General features: G+C 43.7%; 1 protein-coding gene and 1 pseudogene across 3 annotated transcripts in view; both read right to left on the bottom strand.

Moving 5' to 3' along the window:
- Nucleotides 1-594: 594 nt before the first annotated feature.
- Nucleotides 595-9,561, bottom strand: LOC140736346 (elongation factor 2b pseudogene; annotated as a pseudogene).
- Nucleotides 9,562-16,612: 7,051 nt separating this feature from the next.
- Nucleotides 16,613-26,954, bottom strand: part of cgnb (cingulin b) — a 153,642-nt gene continuing 143,300 nt past the window's right edge. For 2 of the 3 annotated variants that reach the window (XM_073061089.1, XM_073061090.1), the window contains exon 22: nt 16,613-21,111. In XM_073061089.1, coding sequence (XP_072917190.1) covers nt 20,973-21,111 — 139 coding nt within the window. In that variant the 3' untranslated portion in view covers nt 16,613-20,972. Of the gene's footprint in view, nt 21,112-24,580; nt 24,714-26,954 lie in introns of those variants that run through there. The other variant, XM_073061091.1, reaches the window with a different exon arrangement.

Below are 26,954 nucleotides of genomic sequence, written 5' to 3'. Positions count from 1 at the left end.
TTGACTAGGTGTGGGCCCCCGTTAGATCATTTCTTCTAAATTCTGGAAGAAAATACAGAAGCTGATTTGCCCGGACTGCAGGCCTCAAGATCAGCTTTTTCCGTTCTGCTGTCAGACTCCTGGACCCATTAGCAGTTACAGCACCAGTGACGGGCGCTCGATTCCCGCTACTGTCTCCCTGACCACGTGGGTCTCCTCCGGGCGCTCTGGTTTCCTCCCACAGTCCAAGAGACGTGTGTTTAGGGTCAGTAAGTTGTGGGTGTGTTATGTTGGTGCTAGAAAGGTGGCGACTCGTGTGGGCTGCCCCCAGAACAATCCTCACTGATTTGATGCGTTTCACCGCCTGTTCCGATGTACATGTGATAACTCTTTCGAATCTTTCTCCGACACTCCCTACCCAGCGATGCCGCTATATTCTGACTGCTAATTCTAACTCTCTCGGTTGTGGGGCTTACAGAAATTTTCCATTTTGTGTTGCATTGTGATCTTTATTGGGGTGTGCGGAGTGCCCAGGGAGGGGTAGCCCCTCTGGTGAAGGGGCTAGTCTTGAGTCCATTCCGGGGCAGCTCACTCGCCGGGGTGTGAACCGGACACTCAGCTGCTCAAGTAGCTGTTTGTGGCCACGCTTCGACAGGCGGTTAAACCAGGTGAGGGTAGCCGGCGGGCCTCATACCCCGGTGAGGTAGGGACGAGGTCAGCTCCAGTGGACTGGGTGGACGACATCCGATGGGTTAGGAAGGCAGCTCGGAATGGCTCTGTGGAGAGCGAACGGCAGGACGAGCAAGCAAGGAAGAGCCCGGTTTGTGACGACCTCTCGTGTCACTGGACCCCGACCTCCAGGGTCGAGAGAGTGGGCCTGGGAATGAATATCAGGGTTGCACATGGTGATATATATAAATAAATTGAACTTCCTGCTTTCAACTCTCCCGCACAGGTTTCCTGCCATCGTTGGGCACAATGACAATCACTGCCATTATCTTTCCATCATTCTGTTGTTTTACATTCGTTGTATTTATTATCACCCTCATTTACTCTTACCGCATTTATTCTGAGCAATATACACGGCTCACCGCTATGACTCATCGGTATCTGAACCCATATCTGTTGGTGTGTTCGTGTAAACAGCCGTGTCTCTATTGACATTGAGCATGTGGGCAAATGTGAGAGTGAGCGAGTGTGTGTGTGTGTGTGTGTGTGTGTGTGTGTGTGTGTGTGTGTGTGTGTGTGTGAGTGTGTGTGTGTGTGTGTGAGTGTGTGTGTGTGTGAGTGTGTGTGTGAGTGAGTGTGTGTGTGTGAGTGAGTGAGTGTGTGTGTGTGAGTGAGTGAGTGTGTGTGTGTGTGTGAGTGAGTGAGTGTGTGTGTGTGTGAGTGTGTGTGTGTGTGTGAGTGAGTGTGTGTATGTGTGTGAGTGAGTGAGTGTGTGTATGTGTGTGAGTGAGTGAGTGTGTGTGTGTGAGTGAGTGAGTGAGTGTGTGTGTGTGTGTGTGAGTGTGTGTGTGTGTGTGTGTGTTTGTGTGTGTACACGGCTCCATTTCAAAGCACGCTGACTGTCAGCATTCACCCCTCTTTCACCATCTGGACCAGCAGAGAAAAAAGCACATTCCTTTTTTAGTTCTTTAACATGTGACATTGTAAGAGGTTGAAATTTCAACCAACCTCTTGAATTGAATTTACTTTTTTCTTACATCCTTCACAGACATGAGGAGTAAAAATCTTTACATTACATCTCCATCTGAATGTGCAATTTATAGTAATTTGTAATAAATAGTATGTACACCAGGACAGACAATATAACACAGAAATACAGTTGTGTCAGTGTGAATTAATCAGTCTGATGGCCTGGTGGAAGAGGCTGTCCCGGAGCCTGTTGGTCCTGGCTTTTGTGCTGCGGTGATGTTTCATGGATGGTAGCAGCTGGAACAGTTTGTGGTTTGGGGTGTCTCGGGTCCCTAATGATCCTACGGGACCTGTCTCTGTAAATGTCCTGAATCATGGTGATGCACCATCAATAACTCTGAGACGTAGGTTAAGGTAGGCTTTTATTGGCTGGAAGAAAGAACAAGCAGCAATTGACCACCACACTACATCCTGTATCTCCACTCGCCTTTTGTGGGAGGAGCCACGGTCAGTGGGAGGAGCCACAGGAGCAGTCAGCGGGGGGGGGGGGGGGGGCGTGTCCAGACAGGTATATGTAGTTCACCACACATGGGAAGTTCACATTGACAGATGCACTGGGCTGTCTGCACCACTCTCTACAGAGTCCTGCGATTGAAGGAAGTACAGTTCCCATACCAGGCAGTGATGCAGCCAGTCAGGATGCTCTCAAGTGTGCCCCTGTAGAAAGTTCTTAGGAGCCCATACCAAACTTCTTCAACCATCTGAGGTGAAAGTGGTGCTGTTGTGCCTTTTCCACCACATAGCTGGCGTGTGCAGACCACGTGAGATCCTCGGTGATGTGGATGCCGAGGGACTTGAAGCTGTTCACCTTCTCAACCCCATAAACTGGGGAGACTACACAAATATCGGGGTTGAGAGGATGTCACCAGCTAGTTCGGGAGGGTCGATATTGAAGGTGGATCTCTGAAAGTCAGTGGAAAGCTTGGAGTTTGGAGACTGGAGGCCCATCAGCCTGCCTTGGAGTTGGAGGAGTGTGTGAGGGTGGGAGGGAGGAGTGGGGGTATATTTTGCTGGTGTTGTTTTATTGCTTGTTGGGTTCTGCCGAGCGTTGAGGGCATGTGGCATGGAAACAGGCCATTCGGCCCAACTAATCAATGCTGACCAAGTTGCCTGCCTGAGCTAGTTCCCCTTTGCTTGTGTATGGCCAATATCCCTCTAAATCTAAACCAGGGGATCCCAACCCCTTGCTTAATGGTATTGGGAATCCCTGCTCTAATCCTTTCCTCTCTGTGTCCCCATAGCCTTTTAAATGCTGTACGAGGGGTGATTCACAAGTTTGTGGCCTAAGGTAGAAGGAGTCAAGTTTAGAAAACCTAGCACATTTATTTTTCAACATAGTCCCCTCCTACATTTACACACTTAGTCCAGCGGTCGTGGAGCATACGGATCTTGGACCTCCAGAAAATGTCCACAGTAGGGGTGATTGATAAGTTTGTGGCCTGAGGTAGAAGGAGATGAGTTATACAGCTCTCGTTACATGCACATGCAGTTCAACTCTTCGAGTGATTATGCAGGAAGTTTGAAGTTAATAACTAATCCGGATTGATAAGTTTGTGGCCTGAGGTAGAAGGAGATGAGTTATACAGCTCTCATTACATGTACATGCAGTTCAACCCTTTGAGTGATTATGCAGGAAGTTTGAAGTTAATAACTCATTAGGGGTGATTGATAGGTTCGTGGCCTAAGTGGATTTAATTTGTCTTTTTTACACTGATAACACAAAAAGACCCTTTCGTGTCACAGTAAAACCAGATCTCTACAAAGTGATCTAAGTTAATTACAAATATAAAACACAAAATAATTGATTGCGGAAGTATTCATCCCCTTCAGTCGGTGTTCAGTAGTTGCACCTCTGGCAGCAATTACAGCCTTGAGTCTGTGTGGATAGGTCTCTAACAGCTTTGTATATCTGGACACTACAGTTATTCCCCATTCTTCTTTACAAAACTGCTCAAGCTCTGTCAGATTGCATGGGGATTGTGAGTGAACAGCCCTTTTCAAGTCCAGCCACAAATTCTCAATTGGATTGAGGTCTGAACTCTGACTTCGCCACTCCGAGACATTAACTTTGTTGTTTTTAAGCCATTCCTGTGTAGCTTTGGCTTTATGCTTGGGGTCACTGTCTTGCTGGAAAACAAATCTTCTCCCAAGTTGCAGTTCTCTTGCAGACTGCATCAGGTTTTCCTCCAGGATTTCCCTGTATTTTGCTACATTCTTTTTTTTAAACAAAATATACTTTATTCAAAAAAAAAAGTTATATACAATAAACCATTCAATGACTTTCAATCCTTTACAACTGTTTCCATTACGGTCTTTACATTTTCACACTTTTCACCACCCACGTGGCCCTCTGTTATTCCATATTTACATTCCCTTGTTGAGGGGTATACACCCCGCCCCCCCCACCCCTCAACTGCCACGGGAGAAGGACCCTAGACTGTGGTCCTTCCCCACCGGGCCCTTGTGGTGGCTGCACCGAGTTTGAGTGCGTCCCTCAGCACGTACTCCTGCAGCCGAGAATGTGCCAGTCGGCAGCATTCCCCCACGGACATCTCCGTGTGCTGGTAGACCATCAAGTTTTGGGCCGACCAAAGAGCATCTTTGACCGAGTTGATGATCTGCCAGCAGCACCGGATGTTGGTCTCCGTGTGCATCCCCGGGAACAGCCCATAGATCAGAGAGTCCTCTGTTACGCAGCTGCTGGGGATGAACCACGATACTGTCCCTTCCATCCTCCTCCACACCTTCTTTGCGAACCCACAGTGTGCAAAGAGGTGGGTCACCGACTCCTCCTCACTGCAGTCCTCCCATGGGCAGAGGGGTGTGGGGACGACGTTCCAGGCGTACAGGAGGGATCGGACTGGGAGGGCCCCTCTCACCACCAGCCAGGCCAGGTCTTGGTGCCTGTTGGTGAGGTCTGGCGATGAGGCATTTTGCCAGATGAACTGGACGGTCTGCTCAGGGAACCAACCCACTGTGTCCATCACGTCCTTCTCCTGCAGTGCCTGCAGGACCTTACGTGCTGACCACTGCCTGATGGCCCTGTGGTCAAAGGCGTTGACCTGAAAGAACTTCTCTACGAAGGACGGGTATGGCGGCAACGACCAGCTGACAGGGGTGTTGCTCAGGAAAGGGGCCAGACCCATCCTTCGTAGCCAGGGCGATAGGTAGAACCTGGGCACATAGTGGTCATTTTACCCTCTCCCTTCACAAGCCTTCCAGGACCTGCTACAGTGAAGCATCCCCACAGCATGATGCAGCCACCACCATGCTTCACGGTAGGGATGGTGTGTTTTTGATGATGTGAGGTGTTTGGCTTAAACCAAACATAGTGTTTAGTCTGATGGCCAAAATGCTCAATTTTGGTTTCATCAGACCATAGAACCTTTTTACAACTGACTTCAGAGTCTCCCACAAGCCTTCTGGCAAACTCGAGCTGAGATTTCACATAAGGTTTTTTCAACAGTGGCTTTCTCTTCACCACTCTCCCATAAACCTGCGACTGGTGAAGCACCCGGGCAACAGTTGTATACGCAGTCTCTCCCATCTCAGCCGCTGAAACTTGTAACTCCTCCAGAGCTGTCACAGGTCTCTCAGTGGCCTCCCCCACTAGTCCCCTTCTTGCACAGTCACTCAGTTTTGTGGACGGCCTGCTCCAGGCAGATTTACAACTCAGCCATATTCTTTCTTGATGATTGACTTAACTGTGCTCCAAGGGATATTCAGAGACTTGGAAATTTTATTGTACCCATCTCCTGACTTGTGCTTTTCAATAACCTTTGTGCAGAGTTCTTTTGTCTTCATGGTGTAGTTTTTGCCGGGATACTGACTCACCAGCAGTTGGACCTTCCAGATACAGGTGTGTTTTTACTACAGTCAATTGAAACACCTGGACTCAAATAGTTAAATGACTTCTGAAAACAACTGGCTGTGCCAGTGATGATTTGCTGTGTCATATCAAATGGGTTGAATACTTACACCATAAGGCATAGGAGCAGAATTAGGCCATTCAGCCCATCGAGTTTGCTCCGCCGTTCCATCGTGGCTGATCCTGGATCCCACTCAACCCCATACACATGCCTTCTTGCCAAAACCTTTGATGTCCTGACTGATCAGGAAACGATCAACTTCTGCCTTAAATATACGCAGGGACTTGGCCTCCACTGCAGTCTGTGGCAGAACATACCACAGATTCACTACTTTCTGGCTAAGAAGTTCCTCCTTACCTCAGGTTTGAGTCTGTGCCCTCTAGTTCTGGATACCCTCATTGTAGGAAGCATCCTCTCCTCATCCACCCTAACTAACTCCTTCAACGTTCGGTAGGTTTCAATGAGATCCACCTGTAATTTTCTAAATTCCAATGAGTATGGGCCCAAAGGTGCAAATGCTGCTCGTATGTTAACCCCTTCATTCCTGGAATCATCCTTATGAACATCCTCTGGACTCTCTCCAATGACAACACATCCTTTTTCAGATATGGGCCCAAAACTGTTGACAATACTCGAAGTGCAGCCTGACTGGTGTCTGATAAAGCCTCAGCATTATCTCCTTGCTTTTATATTCTATCCCCTCTGCAATAAATGCCAATATTGCATTTGCCCTTCTTTACCACAGACTCAACCTGTAAATTAACCTTCTGGGAATCTTGCACAAGGACTCCCAAGTCCCTCTGCACCTCTGATGTTTGAACCTTCTCCCCGTTTAGATAATAGTCCTCACTGTTGTTCCTGTCATCTAAATGCATTATCATACATTTCCCAACACTGCATTCCGTCTGCCACTTTTCTGCCCATTCTTCCAAGTTGTTTGTCTTGCTGCAATCGCATTGTTTCCTCAGCACTGCCTTCCCCTCCAACTATCTTTGTATCCTCCACAAACTTTGCCACAAAGTCATCAGTTCCATTATCCAAATCATTGACAAACAATGTGCAAAGTAGTGGTCCCAATACTGACTCCTGAGGAACAGCACTGGTCACTGGCAGCCAATCAGAAAAGGCCCATTTTATTCCCACTCGCTGCCTCCTGCCTATCAGCCATTCCTCTATCTATGCCGGTATTTTTCCTGTAATGCCATAGGATTTTATCTTGTTAAGCAGCTTCATGTGTGGCACCTTATCAAATGCCTTCTGAAAATCCAAGTAAATGACATCTTTTGTCCGTCTGCTTGTTACTTCCTCAAAGAACTCTAACAGATTTGTCAGGCAAGATTTCCCTTTACAGAAACAATGCTGAGTTTGACTTGTTTTATCATTAGTCTCCAATTACCTCAAAACTTCATCCTTAATAATGGACTCAACACTTTCCCAACCACTGAGGTTAGGCTAACTGGCCTATGATTTCCTTTCTTTTGTCTTCCTCCCTTCTTAAAGAGTGGACTAACATTTGCAATCTTCCAGTTCTCTGGGACCATGCCAGAATCAAGTGATTCTTGAAAGATCATGACCAACGCATCTGTTATCTCTTCAGCAACCTCTCTCAGGACTCTGGGATGTCGTCCATGGTCCAGGTGACTTATCCACCTTAAGACCTTTCAGTTTGCCAGCACTTTTCCCTTGTAAAAGCAATGGCTCTCACTCCTCCCTGACACTCACAGACCTCTGGCACACTGCTTGTGTCTTCTACGAAGGAGACTGATACAAAGGACCCATCAAGGTCATCTGCCATTTCTTTGTCCCCCATTACTACCTGACCAGCATCATTTTCCAGTGGTCCAATATCAACTCCCACCTACCTTTTACTCTGAAAAACTTTTGTATCTTGCTTTATATTACTGGCTAGTTTTCCTTCATATTTCATCTTCTCCCTTCTTATAGCCGTTTTAGTTGCCTTCTGGGGGAGGTACGATCTGTACAAAAAGGACGGATTACACCTGAATCCAAAGGGGTCCAATATCCTGGCAGACAGGTTTAATAGAGCTGTTAGGAAGGGTTTAAACTAATCTGGCAGGGTGGTGGGAACCGAAGTGAGAGGGCTGAGGAAGGGGAAAACAGAAATAAATCAAAGATAGCGTGCAACAGATTGATAGAAAGGACAGGCAGGAGATGAGTCATAATCACAGCCAGTGAGATGAGTTACAGGGCAATAGAGGCGTGGTTCAGTTAAAACAGAAAGCAACAAATACTGGATTGAAAGTGTTATATTTGAATGCATGCACCTTAATAAATAAAATGGACGATCTTGAAATTCAGCTACAGATTGGCAAGTATGATGTGGCCATTTCTGAAACTTGGCTGGGGATGGCTGCCATCGGGAGCTGAATGTCCAATGATATACGGTATATTGGAAAGATAAGTTAGTAGGCAGAGGGGGTGGTGTGGCCTTGTTTAAAAGTAATAATATTAAATCATTAGAAAGGGATGACATAGGATTGGAAGGTGTAGAGTCTCTATGGGTTGGGTTGAGAAATGTCAAGGGTAAAAGGACCCTAATGGCAGTTGTATACGGGCCTCCAAACAGCAGCTGGGATGTGGATTATTAATTACAGCAGGAGATAGAAAAGGCGTGGCAGAAAGGCAATATCATGACAACCGTTGGGGATTTTAACATGAAAGTGGATTGGGAAACCCAGGCCAGTACTGGACCTCAGGAGAGAGAAGTTGTAGAATGTCTAAGGAATGGCTTTTTAGAACAGCTTGTTGTTGAGCCCACTAGGGGATTGACTGTGCTGGATTGGGTGTTGTGCAATGATCTGGCAGTGATAAGAGAGCTTAAGGTTAAGGAATCCTTAGGGAACAGTGATCACAATATGATTGAGTTCACTTTGAAATTTGAGAAAGAGAAGCTAAGTTCCAATGTGTCAGTATTTCAGTGGAATAAAGGAAACTACATTGGCATGAGAGGGGAACTGGCCAAGGTTGACTGGAAAGGGACACTAGCAGGAAGGACAGCAGAGCAGCAATGGCTGGAGTTTCTGCAAAAACTGAGGGAAGTGCAAGACAGATATATTCCAAATAAGAAGGAATTTTCGAATGGAAGAAGGACACTACTGTGGCTGACAAGTGAAGTCAGAGCCAAAATAAAAGCAAAAGAAAAGGCATACAAGAAAGCCAAAAATGTTCTGGGCAACCTCTTGCCATCAGCACTGGTGGCTGACTTGCTATATTTACCAGCAGCAGGATCAAAATACCTGTCATCCGACAATTTTTGCATCACATCTTCCACTGCTCATCTAGAGAGAGGGCAGAAAATCTGGCAACATACATTTCTACAAACTGCTTCAGAGTGAGGCCCAGCCATGAAGTCCAGAACCAAAACCAACTGTTCCAAAAATTGGATCCACCATGATGTCGTCCATGGGGCCACCTTCATCTTCACCATAGCTGGAGGTGATGACATTGACATTTTCCGCAATGCGCTGGGAAGTCTGGTACAGCTCCTCAGGGACAAGCTGCAGCTCCAGCAAGGCACGGCCCATCTTGTTCATCATTAGAACGGGTTTGATACGCTCAGCAATTGCCTGGTGGAGTACAGTTTCAGTCTGCACACAAAACCCCAGACACACAGTCCACCACAATGAGAGCACATGCAGTTCCACGCAGAGCAGCCGCCACTTCAGAGGAGAAGTCAACATGCCCAGGTGAGTCAATCAGGTTGATAAGAAAGCCACTGCCATCCTTAAACTGCTTAATGAAAGCCATCTTGATCTTTGAGCTCATAATACAAGGAGATAGCAGTAGACTCTTTCTTCTTCATCCTTGCGCATGTTACTGAATCTGGTTTCACCAGCCCGAGCGGAAGCAATGACTCCAGCCTTCGATACAAGAGAGTCAGTGAGGGTGGATTTGCTGTGGTCAACATGTGCGATCATGGACATGTTCCGGATGTTGGACGTTTTGTCCATGATTGCACAGATCTGGTCTACTGTGAAGTTCACCATCTTGCTGGATTGCGGTGGACTGTGCATCAGTCAAACCCCAGCTTCTATCCACCTCACATTTGATAAGGTACCCCATGCAAGGCTTATTGAGAAAGTAGGGAGGCATGGGATCCAAGGGGACATTACTTTGTGAATCCAGAACTAGCTTGCCCACAGAAGGCAAAGCGTGGTTGTAGATGGGTCATATTCTGCATGGAGGTCGGTGACCAGTGGAGTGCCTCAGGGATCTGTTCTGGGACCCCTACTCTTCGTGATTTTTATAAATGATCTGGATGAGGAAGTGGAGGGATGGGTTAATAAGTTTGCTGATGACACAAAGGTTGGGGGTGTTGTGGATAGTGTGGAGGGTTGTCAGAGGTTACAGCGGGACATTGATAGGATGCAAAACTGGGCTGAGAAGTGGCAGATGGAGTTCAACCCAGATAAGTGTGAGCTGGTTCATTTTGGTAGGTCAAATACGATGGCAGAATATAGTATTAATGGTAAGACTCTTGGCAGTGTGGAGGATCAGAGGGATCTTGGGGTCCGAGTCCATAGGACGCTCAAAGCTGCTACACAGGTTGACTCTATAGTTAAGAAGGCATACGGTGCATTGGCCTTCATCAATCTTGGGATTGAGTTTAGGAGCTGAGAGGTAATGTTGCAGCTATATAGGACCCTGGTCAGACCCCACTTGGAGTACTGTGCTCGGTTTTGGTAGCCTCACTACAGGAAGGATGTGGAAGCCATAGAAAGGGTGCAGAGGAGATTTACAAGGATGTTGCCTGGATTGGGTAGCATGCCTTATGGGAATAGGTTGAGTGAACTCGGCCTTTGCTCCTTGGAGCGATGGAGAATGAGAGGTGACTTGATAGAGGTGTATAAGATGATGAGAGGCATTGATTGTATGGATAGTCAGAGGCTTTTTCCCAGGGCTGAAATGGGTGCCACAAGAGGACACAGGTTTAAGATTTAAGATGGCTGCATGGAGCTTAGGCAATGGGTAAAGCCTAGGTAGTTCTAAGGTAGGGACATGTTCGGCACAGCTTTGTGGGCTGAAGGGCCTGTATTATGCTGTATGTTTTCGATGTTTCTAAAGCTAAAGCTAGTGGGAAGGTAGAGGATTGGGAAGCTTTTAAAAACTTGCTGAAGGAAACTAAGATGGTCATTAGGAAGAAAAAGATGAATTATGAAAGGAAGCTGGCAACTAATATTAAAGAAAATACTAAAGGCTTTTTAAGTATATAAAGGGTAAAAGAGTTGAGGGTAGATATAGGACCAATAGAAAATGATGCTGGAGATATTGTAATGAGAGACACAGAGATGGTAGAGGAACTGAATGCGTATTTTTCATCAGTCTTCACAGTGGAAGACATCTGCAGTATACTGTACATTCAGGAGTGTCAGGGAAGTGAAGTTTGTGCAGTGAAAATTACAACTGAGAAGATGCTCAGGAAGCTTAATGGGCTGAGGGTGGATGAATCTCCTGGACTTGATGGAATGCACCCTCAGGTTCTGAAGGAAGTAGCTGGAGAGATTGCGGAGGCATTAACGATGATCTTTCAAGATTCTGCCATTGTACTAGATGACTGGAAAATTGCAAATGTTACTCCGCTATTTAAGAAGCAGAAGGAAACTATAGACCTGTTAGCCTGACATTAGCGGTTGGGAAGTTGTTGGAATCGATTGTTAGGAATGATATTATGGAGTACCTGGAGGCACATGACAAGATAGGGAAAGGAAAACATGGTTTCCTGAAAGGAAATTCCTGCCTAACCTTTTGAGGAAATTACAAGCAGGGTAGACAAAGGAGATGTAGTAGATGTTGTGTACTTGGATTTTCAGAAGGCCTTTGACAAGGTGTTGAGAAAGATAAGAGCCCATGGAATTACAAGAGAGTTACTAGTATGGATGGAGCATTGGCTGGTTGGCAGAAAACAGAGTGGGAATAAAGAGATCCTATTCTGGCTGGCTGCCAGATACCAGTGGCGTTCCACAGGGGTCGGTGCTAGGACCGCCGCTTTTTACGATGTATGTCGATGATTTGGACTATGGGATTAATGGATTTGTGGCTAAATTTGCCGATAATACAAAGATAGGTGGAGAAGTGGGTCATGTTGAGGAAACAGAGAGCCTGCAGAGAGATTTAGATAGCTTAAGGGAATGGGCAAAGAAGTGGCAAATCAAATACAAATGCTGGAAAGTGTGTGATCATGCACTTTGATGGAAGAAATAAATGGCCAGACTATTATTTAGATGTGGAGAAAATTCAAAATGCAGAGATGCAAAGGGACTTGGGAGTCTTTGTGCAGGATACCCCAAAGGTTAGTTTCCAGGTTGTGAAGAAGGCGAATGCAATGTTGGCATTCATTTCTAGAGGTATGGAATATAAGAGCAGGGATGTGATGTTGAGGCTCTATAAAGCACTTTGTGAGACCACACAGAGTATTGTGTGCAGTTTTGGGCTCCTTATTTTAGAAAGGATATACTGACATTGGAGAAGATTCAGAGAAGATTCACTAGAATGATTCCAGGAGTGAAAGGGTTACCGTATGAGGAATGTCTGGCAGCTCTTGGGCTGTATTCCCTGGAGTTCAGGAGAATGAGGGGGGATCTCACAGAAACATCCTGAATTTTGAAAGGCCTGAACAGATTAGATATGGCAAAGTTATTTCCCATGGTAGGGGCGTCTAGGACAAGAGGGCACAACTTCAGGATTGAAGGACGTCCATTTAGAACAGAGATGTGGAGAAATTACTTTAGTCAGAGGGTGGTCAATCTGTGGAAATGTTGCCATGAGCGGCTCTGGAGGCCAAGTCATTGGGTGTATTTAAGGCAGAGATAGATAGGTTCTTGATTAGTCAGGGCATCAAAGGATATGAGGAGAAGGCAGGGGAGTGGGGATAACTGGAAGAATTGGATCAGCCCATGATTGAATGCCGGAGATTTGATGGGCCGAATGGTCTACTTCTGCTCCTATATCTTTTGGTCTTTTGTTAGATTTTATAAGTTTCCTAATCATTTCAACTTCCCACTCACTTTTGCTACCTCATATGCCTTTCCTTGGCTTTTATGCAGTCCTTAACTTTCCTTGTCAGCCACGGTTGCCTACCCCTGCCATATCTATCCTGTGCCTTGTGAATTATTTCCAGAAACTTCAGCCACCTCTGCTCTGCCCTTATCTCCACCAGCATCCTCCTCCAATCCACCTGGGCAAGCGCCTCGCTCATGCCTCTTTAATTCCCTTTATTCCATTGCATTACTGACACGTGACTTATGCTTCTCCCTCCCAAACTGCAGTATGAATTCAGTCTTATTATGATCACTGTTTCCTACAGGTTCCTTTACATTAAGCTCCCTAATAAGATCTGAGTTATTACACAACACCCAATCCATGATAGCCTTTCCCTGTGTAGGTTCAAGCTGCTCTGAAAAGCCATCTCTTAGGCATTCAACAAATTCCCTCTCTCGAGATCCGATACCAACCTGATTTTCTGAATCCCGTTGCATATTGAAATCCCCCGTTACAATTGTGTCGTTACCCTTAATACATGCCTTTTCCAGCTCCCTTTGCAATCTCAAATACATCCTGGCTGTTATTTAGAGGCCTATATATGATTCCCATATTGGTTTTGTGGAGGCCTATATACGATTTTCATAATTTTTTTTACCCTTTCAGTTTCTTAACTCCACTCACAAAGATTCAACATTCTCTGACCCCATGTCACCTCTTTCTAAAGGTGCAATTCCATCTCTTACCAACAGAGCCCCACCACCGGTGATGCCTTCCTGCCTGTCCTTTTGATACAAAGTATATCCTCTGATGTTAAGCTCCCAACTATGGCCTTCTTTCAACCACGGTTCAGTGACGCCCACAACGTCACACTGATCAATCTCTAACTGTGCCACAAGTTCATCCACCTTATTCCGAATGCTATGTGCATCACCTTCAGTCCTGCATTCTTTGCCCTTTTGAATTTTGCCTCTCTGGTACAATTTAACTCATTGCACTGTCTGCATTTGTACCCCATCACTGGCTTGTCCTTCCTTACTTTCATGTTACGCCCATCATCTACTTGTAAACCTGCTGGCTCACCCTCAGCTCTATCATACTGGTTCCCATCCCCCTGCCGTGTTAGTTTAAACCACTCCCAACAACTCTAGTAAACTTGCCCGCAAGAATATTAGATCCCCCTCAGATTCAAGTGCAACTCATCCCTCGTACAAGTCCCACCTGCCCCAGAAATCTGAATCGCTGCCCCCTGCTCCAATTCTTCAGCCACACATTTATCCGCCACCTCATTCTCTTTTATCCTCACTGTTGCGTGGCACAGGCAGCAATCCCGAGATTAGTAACACTTGTGCAATCAATTATTGTGTGTTTTATATTTGTAATTAATTTAGATCACTTTGTAGAGATTTGTTTTCACGTTGACATGAAAGACTTTTTCTGTTGTTCAAGTCAAAAAAGCCAAATTAAATCCACTGTGATCAAAGTTGTAAAACAATAAAACATGAAGATTTCCAAAGGGGGTGAATACTTTTCATGGGCACTGTATTATTGTAATCTTTGTGCTTACAGGTGTTTGAAAGCTCCTGTTGAATCTTTGTGTTTTCTTGTTTGCCATATAGCCTCAAACTGTGAACGCCTTTCTCACACAGCCATGTGATCTTAGCAAAAGAACAACATTTTCAGTAAAACAGTAGATGGTTTGGACTGGAAGGAAGTTGCTGGGGAGAAGGAAATCACAGGGGGAGGGGACAGAATTTGGAAGCTCTTTCTAGCTTCAGCCCTGGTCTAAGCTGTTGCCTGGGGTTTAAGTCACAAGCAAGTCATTGCAACAGCACATTCCAGATGTCATACCTGATGAGCAGGAGTGTGCCAGCATACTTGACAGCTTCCATTTCAAAATATATTTTCTTTCCATCTGTTTACGGTTCACTGTGTTGATATCCTCGGGGAATATCAAAATGGACAAGAAAAAGCAAAACATGTCTAAGACAGTTCCTCAAAGCTGTGGAATCTGCAGAAGGATTTAGACTGGGAGGAATGGCAAAGTGGCCGATGGAATGTGTGTAGGGAAGTGCATGGTCATACACTTTGATGGATGGAGTAAAGGCATAGAGTATTTTCTAAGTGGGGAGAAAATTAAAAATCAGAGGTGCAAAGGCTAATTTGCAGGTTGAGTTGGTGGTAAGGAAGACAAATACAATGTTAGCATTCATTTCAAGAGGAGTAGAATACAAAAGCAAGGATGTAGTGCTAAGGCTTTATAAGGTATTGGTCATACCACACGAGAGTATTCTGAGCAGTTTTGGGTCCCTCATCTAAGAAAGGACGTGCTGGCATTGGAGAGGGTCCAGAGGAGGTTCATGGGAATGAACAGGTTAACATATGAGGAGCGTTTGATGGCTTTGAGCCTGTACTCACTGGACTTTAGTAGAATTAGGGATCTCATTGCAATTGATCAAATATTGAACAACCTAGATATCGAGTGGATGTGGAGAGGATGTTGCACAGGGCACAGCCTCAGAACAGAGGGATGTCCATTTAGGACAGATGTGGAGGAATTTCTTTAGTCAGAGGGTAGAGAATATGTGGAATTCCTTTCCACAGATAGCTATGGAAGCTGCCATTGAGTATATTTAAGGCAGAGGTTGGTAGGTCCTCGATTAGTCAGAGCATCAATGGTTATGGGGAGAAGGCAAAAGAATGGTATTGAGGAGGATAATAAATCAGCCATGATGTAATGGCCCAATTCTGCTTCGAATCTCATGGGTGCTCACGTTCCCAGATCATTTCACTTATCACTGCTCAGCCCTCCCACCACCTAACCTTCCTGTAATCTAAACCTCAATGATCTCAGTCAGTCTCCCTGATCACCCTGCAGGAGGGCTGAAGTACATATACTCAGTGGCCACTTTACTAGGTACACCTGTACATTGATGCAAATACCTAATCAGCCAATCATGCGGCAGCACCTAAATGCATAAAAGCATGCAGACATGGTCAAGCAGTTCAGTTATTTAGACCAAACATCAGAATGGGGAAGAAATGTGATCCAAGTGACTTTGACCACTTAGAATGATTCTTGGTGCCAGACAGGGTGGTTTGAGCATGTCAGAAACTTTGGATCTCCTGGGATTTTCCATACACAACAGTTTCTAGAGAATGGTATGCATAAAAAGTCAGTGGTGGTTCTGTGGGTGAAAACCCTCATTAATGGGAGAGGTCAGAGGAGACTGATTGGACTGGTTCAAGCAACAGGAAGGTGACATTAACTCAAACAACCATGGACGTTGTGTGCAGAAGAGCATCTGTGAAAGCATAAGACGTCAAACCTTGAAATGAATAAGCTACTGCAGTAGAAGATCACAGCAGGTTCCACTCCTGTACCTAATAAACTGTCCAGTGTGTAATATGATACTGAATTCCAGTGAAAATGTGTGTAGGCCATTTAACCCTTCTGCCATACAAGACCTGATACAATATACCATGGTACCAATGTCACTGAAGTAGCATTCAATAGATTAAGAGGCTAATATGCAAAGTAGTGAAGTGCAGGTCCTCCCTACCCTGACTTGTGTGTAGCCCATACATGCAGAGGCAATGATGAAACTGAAATTTGCTGGGTGCTGCAGACATCTTTTGCTAGATGGAAATCCAGTTTGCTGCTGCATTTCTGATTTGGGAACTGTTTAGATTATGAAGAGCTGTCAGCTAAGGAGCTATATTGTAAGCTGGCTAGCCACCAGGGCAGTGTAGTGGTTGGTGTGACACTGATATGGCTCAGGACATTGGAGTTCACTATCTTAAGAACGTTCTCCCCACACCGCGTGGGTTCCCTCTAGGTGCTCTGGTTTCCTCCCACAGTCTAAAGATGTACCAGCTGATAGGTTCATTGGTCTTGGGAAATTGTCTCGTGATTAGGCTTTGGTTAAATAGGTGGGTTGCTATGCAGTGAAGCTCTTTGGGCCAGAAGGGCCAATTCCACATTGTATCTCTGAATAAATAAACAATAAAAAAGCACCAACTGAGGCCAGGTGTCATGTGTACCAATTAATCAAATCACCAAACAATTTGCAAAGAAAATATCTGAAGTATATTTATTGCCTTAAACATAAAATGCAAATTAAAGTTTTGAATTTCAAATATATGTACAAAAATACAAATATGAAAAAAAATAAGCTTTGAAAATTCCCACAAACTGGAATCAAAATCTCAGAGTTGGATCAACAAGTAATCAATACTCTCATCTATACAGTTAACATGTATATATCTCTACATAGATTTTGCATAAATTTATTTAGTTGATATTCATTTTTCAATTTATACAACAGTGAATCTTGGCAACAGTAAAGTGTGAAATAGAAACACAGGATACATTTACATTGTAAGTATACACAGTATACTTGCAGTTAATGGACAAGAGATTCTGCGGATGTTGGAAATACTGAGCAACACATAAAATGCTAGAAGAACTCAGCAGGTCAGGCAGCATCTACGGAGGGAAATAAACAGTCGCTATTTTAGGCCAAGACCCTTCATGAAGATTGAGTCTTGATGAAGGGTCTTGGCCCAAAACATTGACTGTTTATTCCCTTCCACAGATGCTGCCTGACCTGCTGAGCTCCTCCAGCATTCTCTGTGAGTGTGTTATACTTGCAGCTGATACCACAGTGAAGAAAAACTATTAAAAAAACCTGGTGTACAAGTCTGGGTATCTTTGGAAAGAACCACATGTACAGCTGAGTGACTTGTACACTGGTATTCATTGGCTAAAATAAGTATGACTGAAAAACTTGGAAGAACCATCGTCAGTTGACGTCACACAAGGGAAAATCTGCAGATGCTGAAAGTCCAAGTAATACACACAAAATGCTGGAGGAACTCAACAGGCCCAGAATACAGTTGATGCTTCAGGTCGAAGCTGAAGGATCTCAGCCCGAAATGTCAACTGCTTGCTCTTTTCCATAGATGCTGCCTGGCCTGCTGAGTTCCTCCAGCATTTTGTGTGCATCAGTTGATGTCTGTATTTTAATCTTCATTTAGTCATGAGTAATGAAATTGTGAATGGCAACATCAAATAGGATGAATAAGGTTTCAAAACCTGAACTGATTTGAATTTCACTACTGATTTGGAATGCATGGGAGAAAAAGCCGGATATTAAGCCTAAGAAAGGCATTTTTTTGAAATTAAAGTCCCCAAAGAACCTGTAACTCCACCATGGACAGTCCCAAGCCTGGTTACGAAAGGAGGTGGTTTGGAATATGAGGCTAGCAACCCATCCCTATCCAGTAAAAACCCAGAGCTACAGAAATACCAACAGAAGATCTGAAGACCTCGTCCCTATGAGAGGGAGGATCTTGACCTAGAAGACATAAGATGGGTTACACTGGGACAATGTGAAACACTACCCCAGGACAGAGGACTCCGTTGGCTAGGGTACAAGCCAGTGCAAATTACCGGTATATACCAGGTGTCAGAGGTAATTTTATTCCCTTCTTTATTATGCACAATTACAAAACCAGGCAACATCCAGCAAGATGGTTGTGCCTCAGTCATTACTAACAATAAAAAAATAAGGATTCTAATGTGCGGTATTTGTAAAATTGATGGCGGCTCACCTCATAATTCATCATGAAACAAAAACAATATTGAATAGTGAGACTGATGTAATGCATTTTCCAAGCAGTAATTGAAAAATACAAGAGATTCTGCAGATACTGGAAATCCAGAGCAACACACACAAAACATGGGATGAACTCAGCAGCTCAGGCAGCATTTATGGAAAGAAATAAAGAGTCAATTTTTTGCACTGATGAAGGGTCTTGGTCCGATACATTGACTTTCCATTGTAACTGCCTGGCCTGTCAAATTCCTCCAGCATTTTGTGTGTGTACCCCAAATTGTAATTGGTGTTTCACTCATCTCCCCCATCAGGACCCTGCAATTTTTTTTGCAATTTTCCATTAAGCATACATTGAATTAAGGGCAGTTTTGACACAAGAACCTTGCCTGAAATGGGGTGGTGGGGAGGAGTCTATGATCTCAAAGAAAATTAGCAAATCTCTCAACTACCATTGCATGATCATTATTGGCAGAAAGGTCAGACAGAGGTCATGGATTGGCACTGTGAGTCACTTCACAGGCCTTATATGAAACAAAGCAGGCATCAGCCCCAAGTATTTTAATAATGCGAATGCAAAGGAATCATTCATCCTAGAGAAACTTACATAACAAATCCTTTCCTGAAAGGTTAAAATCAAAGTTGAGTTTACTGTCATTATGTACATGTATGCATGCACAGGTTCAAAGAAAACTTGCAGCAGCACCACAGGCACATTTTCATTTGACTTATCCTATATTTATTCTTAGATTAATATTGCTAAAACACATTACCCACCACCCGTCATTAGCACACTGCTGCTAGTGAGAGTTTGCCGTGTGCAAATATGTCGCCTCATTTCATCCCTGTCCTCACTGGGCGAGCTCATAATTTTGAGACCACAGATCTTACTTATAGACTCTCTAGCAGGGAGAGCTACCTTTCATAATGTGTGTCATTCTTATCTGGATGTTGTGAAATGTAATACATTATATATTATTCAGTTATACCTTTCATGATGAGCCATGTACATTTCTGAAAAGCTGTTATTCTCTCTCACTCAAGCTGTTTCTACTGACTCCTGTATGGTTGGTTGAAGGCACAAATTAGGGAGGAGAGGAACATGTGCTTGTGGAGAGCAGATCTTGTCCCACTCTTAATACTGAAAGAGGCAAGAAAATGAATCTTAGGGTTCACATATATGGTGACATTTATGTACTTTGATAATGAATTTATGTTGAACTCAGAACCCATCACCCTTTTCACTCAGAGATTGAACAATATTATTTTAAAGGGATATCCTGTGTCCTTACCAATATTTATTTTGTAATTACCTCTACATCAGCATGATCTGACCATTTTTCATATTGTTTGTGAGAGTTTACTATACACAGATTTCCTACATTAAACAGTAACCACATTCCATGTAGTTAATAGGCTGAATGGTGCTATATAAAGCAGTAATCTTTCTTCCCAAAATCCCCATCATTCCTTCTGAATGCCACTTCATCTCATGAAGCACAATCAATGGTTGCTTGCTGTGTCCAAAGGTGGGAGTTTGGGTATAATGATAGAACATTAATATGCCAACTGAAACACAAAACACACAATATTAAATAATCCCTATAATTACAGCTATAGTATTCTGATTTCAGTTGATCCCAGACGTTTCCTGGTTAGAAACAGATGGAATCATCTTTCCCTCTACACCTTCTCTCTCCTACATGCAGCCACTTGCAGAGATATGATTTACAATCAACTTCCTCTTACAGAAACACCAGTCACAAACAATCTCACTCAAAAGCTTGCAAAACCCTTCAGACTGGTGCTTGCAGACAGTACAACCAACCACAGGAATCTGAGAGGCACCACTCCTACAGCTTGCTCAGCAGGAAGGATTTTCAGGACCCAGCAATTCAGAATAAACGCAGCCTCGGATAAAAAGAGGATGATATTGGTGATATGAACAGAGAGTAGACCAATTAAAGGGGGGAATACACAAATACCTGAATGCAGGCACTTGAATTAGATATACAAGGCACAGGGGTTTCATTAGATTTATCCAGATACAAGGAGGACACACAGTAATCCATCCACAGATATGGTAGAAAGCACAATCAAGAGAGGAATGTGGTTATTAGGGCTTAGTGCTGGGGGCCTGGCAGATATTAAGATCCTTTTATACACAACACTAATTTCAAGGTGGATTCTCTCAGTGAATGACCAGCAACCACCGATACCAAAGAGGAAACAACACTCAAGTGAGCTGTGCAACAGTGAGATGGGGGTAGACAGCAGCCTTCACTATGTACAACAGGATAGCGATGGGAGAGACCATTAGATCTGAGCGGACAGACAGACAGACAGAGTGGGTTCTATCATCCCAAAAATTCAACACACACGATGTACTAGCCAGGGTGCAGTCAAGGCTGCCTACCTCAGTGACAAGCAGTTCAGAGACAATGCACATAGAGTGACCCCCCTTTTAGCTTCAATTCCTTTAGTGCTCTCAACCCTGAGGTACCAAAGGACAAAACCTTTATTCATCTCCCTATGAGAAGGGAATAAAAACTTATTCCAACAAAAACTTTAAAATACAATATTCCTATCAAAAGCAGGTTTTGTGTTGTATGATTGTCTTGTACATTTACTAAAAGTGGATCCCAAAAGACAGATTAAAGCTTTGCATAATCATATCATTTACATGATGCTGAACTTCTGACAATGATTTTGTAGTCAAATGATTCAGCAAATTATCTTATTTCCTTTTGTACACACCAGCCACAGAGAGTGACATAATGAACTGGTGAAAACCCTCCAAAAGAAAGGTTTAACAGGAGCTCGTCTGCAAATTGCTCTCAGTAATCAGTGACTTGATGGAGGAAGGATTGAATGTGCTTTCAAAATCGTCGTCTGAACTCAAGTCATCGTCATCTTTTAGATCCATGTTGGAACGAGCATTTTTCCGCCTGTAGAGTAAGCACAAGTGGAGTAGTTATGATCACCATTACTGAGGCTATGAGGGAGAGCATTCAGGAATGCAAGGAGAGTGGTGGCCTGTAGCTATACTTGTAATGAATCAGATGATGGATGACCTGTTTCTTAGCTCTGGCTTTTATTTCTCTTGGTGTCCTGGCTGAACAACAATAAACCTTGGCCTCACTTTTTGTAGATCACCAACCTCTCCAGAAGGGTCATATGAGGTGGAAATTTGTAATATCACTTCTGTAAATTTCTATGGATATATAATAAAGAGAATCTTGCCTGGTTGTATCATGGCATATGGAAGCACCAATATCCAGGAATAAAAGTCTACATCATAGGCAATGCCACTGCTATCACTGAGTACAAAAAAGCAGCATCTATCAAAGATACTATCATCCAGACCAGGTCCACTTCTCACTACTACTATCAGCAGGATGGAGAGGAGTCTTAAATCTCAAACCAGCAAGTTCAGGAGCCGCTATTACTCTTTCCCATCAGGCTCCTGAACCTTCGTGGACAACTTCACTCAACACGACTCTGAACTGATCCCACAATCTACAGATTCCCTCCCAAGGACTCTACAACTCATGTTCTCAGTATTACATTTTCATTTGTACAGTTTGTTTTCTTTTGGACATTGGTTGTCCATCTGTCCTCATCTGTTTATGTATAGTTTTTCATAAATTCTACCTCTTTTCTTGCTTTTCTTTATTTTCCTGTAAATGTCTACAAAAAAACGAATTTCAGGGTAGTATACGGTGATATATATGTACTTTGATAATAAATTTATTTTGAACAACACCTCTTGTTTCACACTCAGCCCATGAGTCTGTCTGGTCATCTCCTTTATTCATCTGAAACACTTCTATTTGATCATTCCTTAATCTTCTACATTTGAGGAAACTAGCCCATTTTTTTGCAATGTAACCTCACAATTAAACTTTTTATCTTCTAATACTCCTTCCCAAGCCAAAGCATTTTTCTTGTAATTCACTGCCAGAAAAATGTAAACTAAATTAATTCTCTCTCACTGGGCTTTCTCCATCAAATCTCCAACCCCATTCCAAATCCCAAATGTCCTTTACACGGAGAACCTTCCCATACTCGAGAAGCGGCCACAGTTGTAGCTTGAATCTTGAAATGTCATTCTGAAAACCCATGTCAGGAGGACATCAGAGATAAACACAGATCTTAACTGGACAATTGGGTGATGAACAAAAATGGTGCTGCCTTGTTTGTACGGTCGACCGCCTGTCTGCTGGGAGAATACGAATACTCCTGTTACATTGATCCAAAAACACCAGGGCATTCAAACTAGCATTTCCCAGTTAGCCAGCGTCAAATAAAGTAACAAGTCATTTAGCTCACTTCTGCTAGTGGGAGCTTGCTGCATGCAAACCAGCTGCAGTGTTTGGGTCTAACATCAGCTGTTCATTCATAATTCACTGAATGCAAGGCGCAATGAATGCCAATAAGTGCACTGTTTCATTCTGAACTTCAGACAGATATCCAGCATCACAAGCTCTGGTCAAGGGGGAATGGAATGATTTCTATTTCAATATTTGACAGGTGTTTCCTGATCTCACTGCACCACTCAGGTCTCACTACATATGATGAGCTAGCAGTGTTATACTGTTTATTTGTTTAAAACTTGTGACGCAAATGCACCTTACTACTTAATTTCTTCGTGGTAACATGATGGTGTGTCGTATGTGCATTATACATACTGAGCTGGGCACCTTGTCCCAGAGGAATGACTTTTGCTTGGCATGTATACAATTGAAATGATGATAAACTTGAACTTGAAATATAACATAGTAAAATCAAACTCCTCATTCTCTGTCAAACAGGAATAGTATTTTATTTTTCTTCCTGTAATTTACTCTTCTCACCATTTCTTAACTTTGATTTCTTTAATTGTATTTTTATTCTAACTGCTCAACTAACATATTCTAAATTTGATGATTTATTTTTCATTTCTTAAGTTCTAGTTTGGAAGTGGGGTACACATCTGTCAGTCTCTTCCCCAACTGACTGAGCAAAACTCAAGGACCCCCCTCCCCCACCAACTCCACACAACAGACTGAGAGTCGCATTGTAATCACATTACGTAGTTCAGCAAGTCTCTGGACAAAAACACCAGACAATGGGCTTCTGCAGCTGGTGATTGATCACGGACACCTTCTATTGCACTGAGTAGCAACTAGTGCACTTAAGGGTCCAGGTACACTAAAGTTTGGCTTTCTAAACCAGGTATGTCAATATTTATCTTCTCAGCATCACAGACACAGATTTCTTGGCTGCCTGCTATGGTGGATTCTGGTTAATTGGGGCAGCTCTTTCTTTGGGTCAACTTTTAAGGAACAAAAACTAATTGAGAGAACAGCTGGGATTCCTTTCTTTAATTGGAGATAGGAGACTGTTGCCGGACAGTTCTTAATTAGCATCAGACTTTGTGTGGCTGTTAGGCACTACACCATGCTTACAGCAAAGTTTTTAAATAGCATCAGTTGTGTGTACTTGTGTTCAAAAAGCAGTGATTTTTGTCAGTGCTAGTTGGCAAGAAATAAGCAGCAAGACAATTCAGAACTGTTTTGCTCACTGCAGTTTCAAGCCTTTGGGCTTAGAGATGCCAGAAATGGCCAGGAATGAAAATGAAAATGATTTCACGACTTCAACAAGTTGGGAACTACAAAGGAGTTGAAGGTATTGACAATCATCGTTAATGTTACAATGAAAATGAAGATTCGTCGTTAGCATTCTATGAAGGCAATCTACACCAGGTGTCTGTGCTGAGTTTGTCCATTCACAGTTAAAAGAACACAACAGTGTACATTGCATGAAATCCTCCATCGATAACTATTAGGGATTAATACAGTTTTATAGTACTGTAGTAGTATTCATATGTTCTCATTTGCTTTGTATTTTATTTAAATATATAAATTGTTGTTCCAGTTATACTGTAGTTTGTCTTTTTTAAACCTTCTTAACTATTTCTATGAAACTTCAGCTAATAGGGGCAGCTGCTTAATTAGGCCAAAATGTACTGGTGCTGATGTGTCCCAATTAACTGGAATCCAACTGTATTGATTGATCGCTGATTGATTGCTAATGATTGCATTACAGATGGATCCAAAGGTCTTTAGGAGATTAGAAATACAGATTTTTCCTTCTGCATCTTGACGTACATTTCAAAATACAGCCCCAATACAGACTTTCTCTGCCATGTTGACAGCGACATGCCATTCGGTGAACATTAAGCAGCACAGCTTTTACTCATGCTGACAACACGATAACCAGGCTACTGCTGGCCTCAGGAAGGAGTTAACCAGTTAGTCATCGAGGACTATCCAAACAAAACCGCACATTCAGAAGCATCTGGTTTAACAGCAAGCTAAAAGCCTGTAACCAGGCAGCGGGCTGGTGAACGATTATTATATATTTTAAAGTAGCGTGTAGAACAGTAAGCTATGGAGATGCAAGTAGCATTAGCGCTGAATCTGCTTGCAGAACTGAAGCGTGGGCATGTACGAGACAGATACGGAACAAATAAACGCTACTCACTTCTCGCTTACAGTGGAGCTGCCTGGGGGGGGGGGGGGGTGGGAAGAAGAACAATTGTAAGGAGAACAACAGTTCTCAATCTGCTGCAGCAACACATACAAAATGTTGGAGGAACTCAGCAAGTCAGGCAATAAACAGTTGACATTTTCAAATGAGACCCTTCATCAGGACTGGGAAGGAAGGGGGCAGAAGCCAGAATAACGTTGGGGGGGGGGGGGGGGTGTGGAGGTGAAGGATTACAAGGTGGCAGGTAACAGGTGAGGCCAGGCAAGGGGAGTTGAAATAAGAATGCAAGGGAACAGGTGGAAGAGGCAAAGGATTGATGAAGAAGGAATCTCATCGGAGAGCATAGTAGACCATGGAAAAAAGGGAAGGAAGAGGGGTACCAGAGGGAGGTGAAGAGAAGGGAAGAGGTAACCAGATTGAGGAATAGGGAAAAAAAAGTGTGGGGAGGGAAGAAATAATCAGAAAGTAGAGGAGTTAATGTTTACGCTGTAAGGTTGGAGGCTACCCAGACAGAATATGGAAGTGTTACTCCTCCCACCCGCGTTTGGCCTCATCTTGGCAGTAGAGGCAGCCATGGACAGACATGTAAGACTGGGAAGTCAAATTGAAATGGGTAGCCACCGGGAGATCTTGCCTTTGTGATGTTCCGAGACTGTTACTTTCTCTTTAAACTAATATCCAGCAGGTGGGTGACACGTCTGCAGAGGATAAAGGAATCAGCTGATGACTACAGGGTGAAAATAAATCAAAGACAGTGGATTCAGCAACACCACATTCACAGTCCTAGCAACCTCATGTCCGTATGGACAACCAACCTGCCCATGTGGTTTGGTGATGTAGGAGGAAGTAGGTGCACCCGAAGAAACCATGACGGGGACATGCAAGCTCCAGACAGAGGTCAGAATTGAACCTGGGTCAATAGAGTTCAAAGATATAGCAGTGCTGATGGCTGTGCTCCTGCTAGTTTTCTATCTCCAGCCTCCACCGCAAACAGCTGGATTAGCTAAACGAGCTGAGCCACCACAAGACCATAAAACAAAGGAGCAGAATTATGCCATTTGGGCCACGAAGTCTGCTCTGCCATTTCATCATGGCTGATTTACAATCCCTCTCAACCTCGTTCTCCCTGTAACCTTTGATGCCCTTACGAATCAATCTCCGCTTTATGGTCTTTATGTTTTATAGTCTTTGGCCTCCACAGCCATCAGAGGAAATAAATTTCACAGATTCACCACCCTCTGGCTAAAGGAATTTCTCTTGATCTTTGTTCTAAAGGGACGTCCTTCTATTCTGAGGACGTGTCTTCTGGTCCTAGACTCTACTATACTCCCTACTATTGCAGACATTCTCTCCACATCTATCCTATCTAGGCCTTCTAATATTCAATAGGTCTTAATGAGTCCCCCCTTATTTTTCTGAATGAACTCCAGTGAACACAGGCCCAGAGCCATTAAATGCTCATGTTAGCCCTTTCATTCCTGGGATCATTCTTGTGAATCCTCTCTCCAAACCCAACACACCCTTTCTTAGATAAAGTGGCCAAAACTGCTCAAAATACTCCAAGTGCAGTCTGACCAATGAGGCCTTATAAGACCTCAGCATTACATTCTTTTTTTCTTCTTCTAGAGCTCTCTACATAGAGGGCCAGTCTCCGAACTTGAGGGAGGCACAAGGAACAGAAGATGCTGCAGTCTGCAACAAAAGACAATTTCTGCAGAAACTCAACAGGTCAAACAGCATCTGTGGGAGGGTAGGAATTGTTGAGGGTTTAGTTCGGAGATCCAGCATCAGGGCTTCCAAACCCGAAAAGTCCTACTTCCTGCCCTCCCAAAGATGCTGCTCAATCTGCAGACTGTGTGACATTGAGAGAGGTTGGGGACAGTACCTCTGCCTCCGTATCCACCCCCCACCCCAGTCTCACTGGACTAAAGACCAAAACAAAGAATAAAATGATTAAACTCTATAAGAAACAATAAGATAAACAATATAACGTGAACAATGTTACTTGCATGGTGTTAAATCAAGAATGGATTACAAACTTGTATGATAGCATGCAATCCCTCTGGCTGTCACATTTCATCATCTCCAACTCCCTTTCCTTATAAAAGGCCACAAATCTTCGGAACAGAATTAGGCCATTCAGCCCATCGACTCTGCTCCGCCATTTCATCATGGCTGCTTTATTTTCCCTCTCAACCCCTTCTCCTACCTTCTCTCACTAACCCTTACTAACGAAGAACCTATCAATTACCGCTTT

The sequence above is a fragment of the Hemitrygon akajei genome, chromosome 11, assembly GCF_048418815.1.
Source record: "Hemitrygon akajei chromosome 11, sHemAka1.3, whole genome shotgun sequence".
NCBI lineage: Eukaryota > Metazoa > Chordata > Chondrichthyes > Myliobatiformes > Dasyatidae > Hemitrygon > Hemitrygon akajei.
The sequence above is the reverse complement of the archived record's forward strand: the minus strand, read 5'-3'. Positions and strand labels throughout refer to the sequence as shown.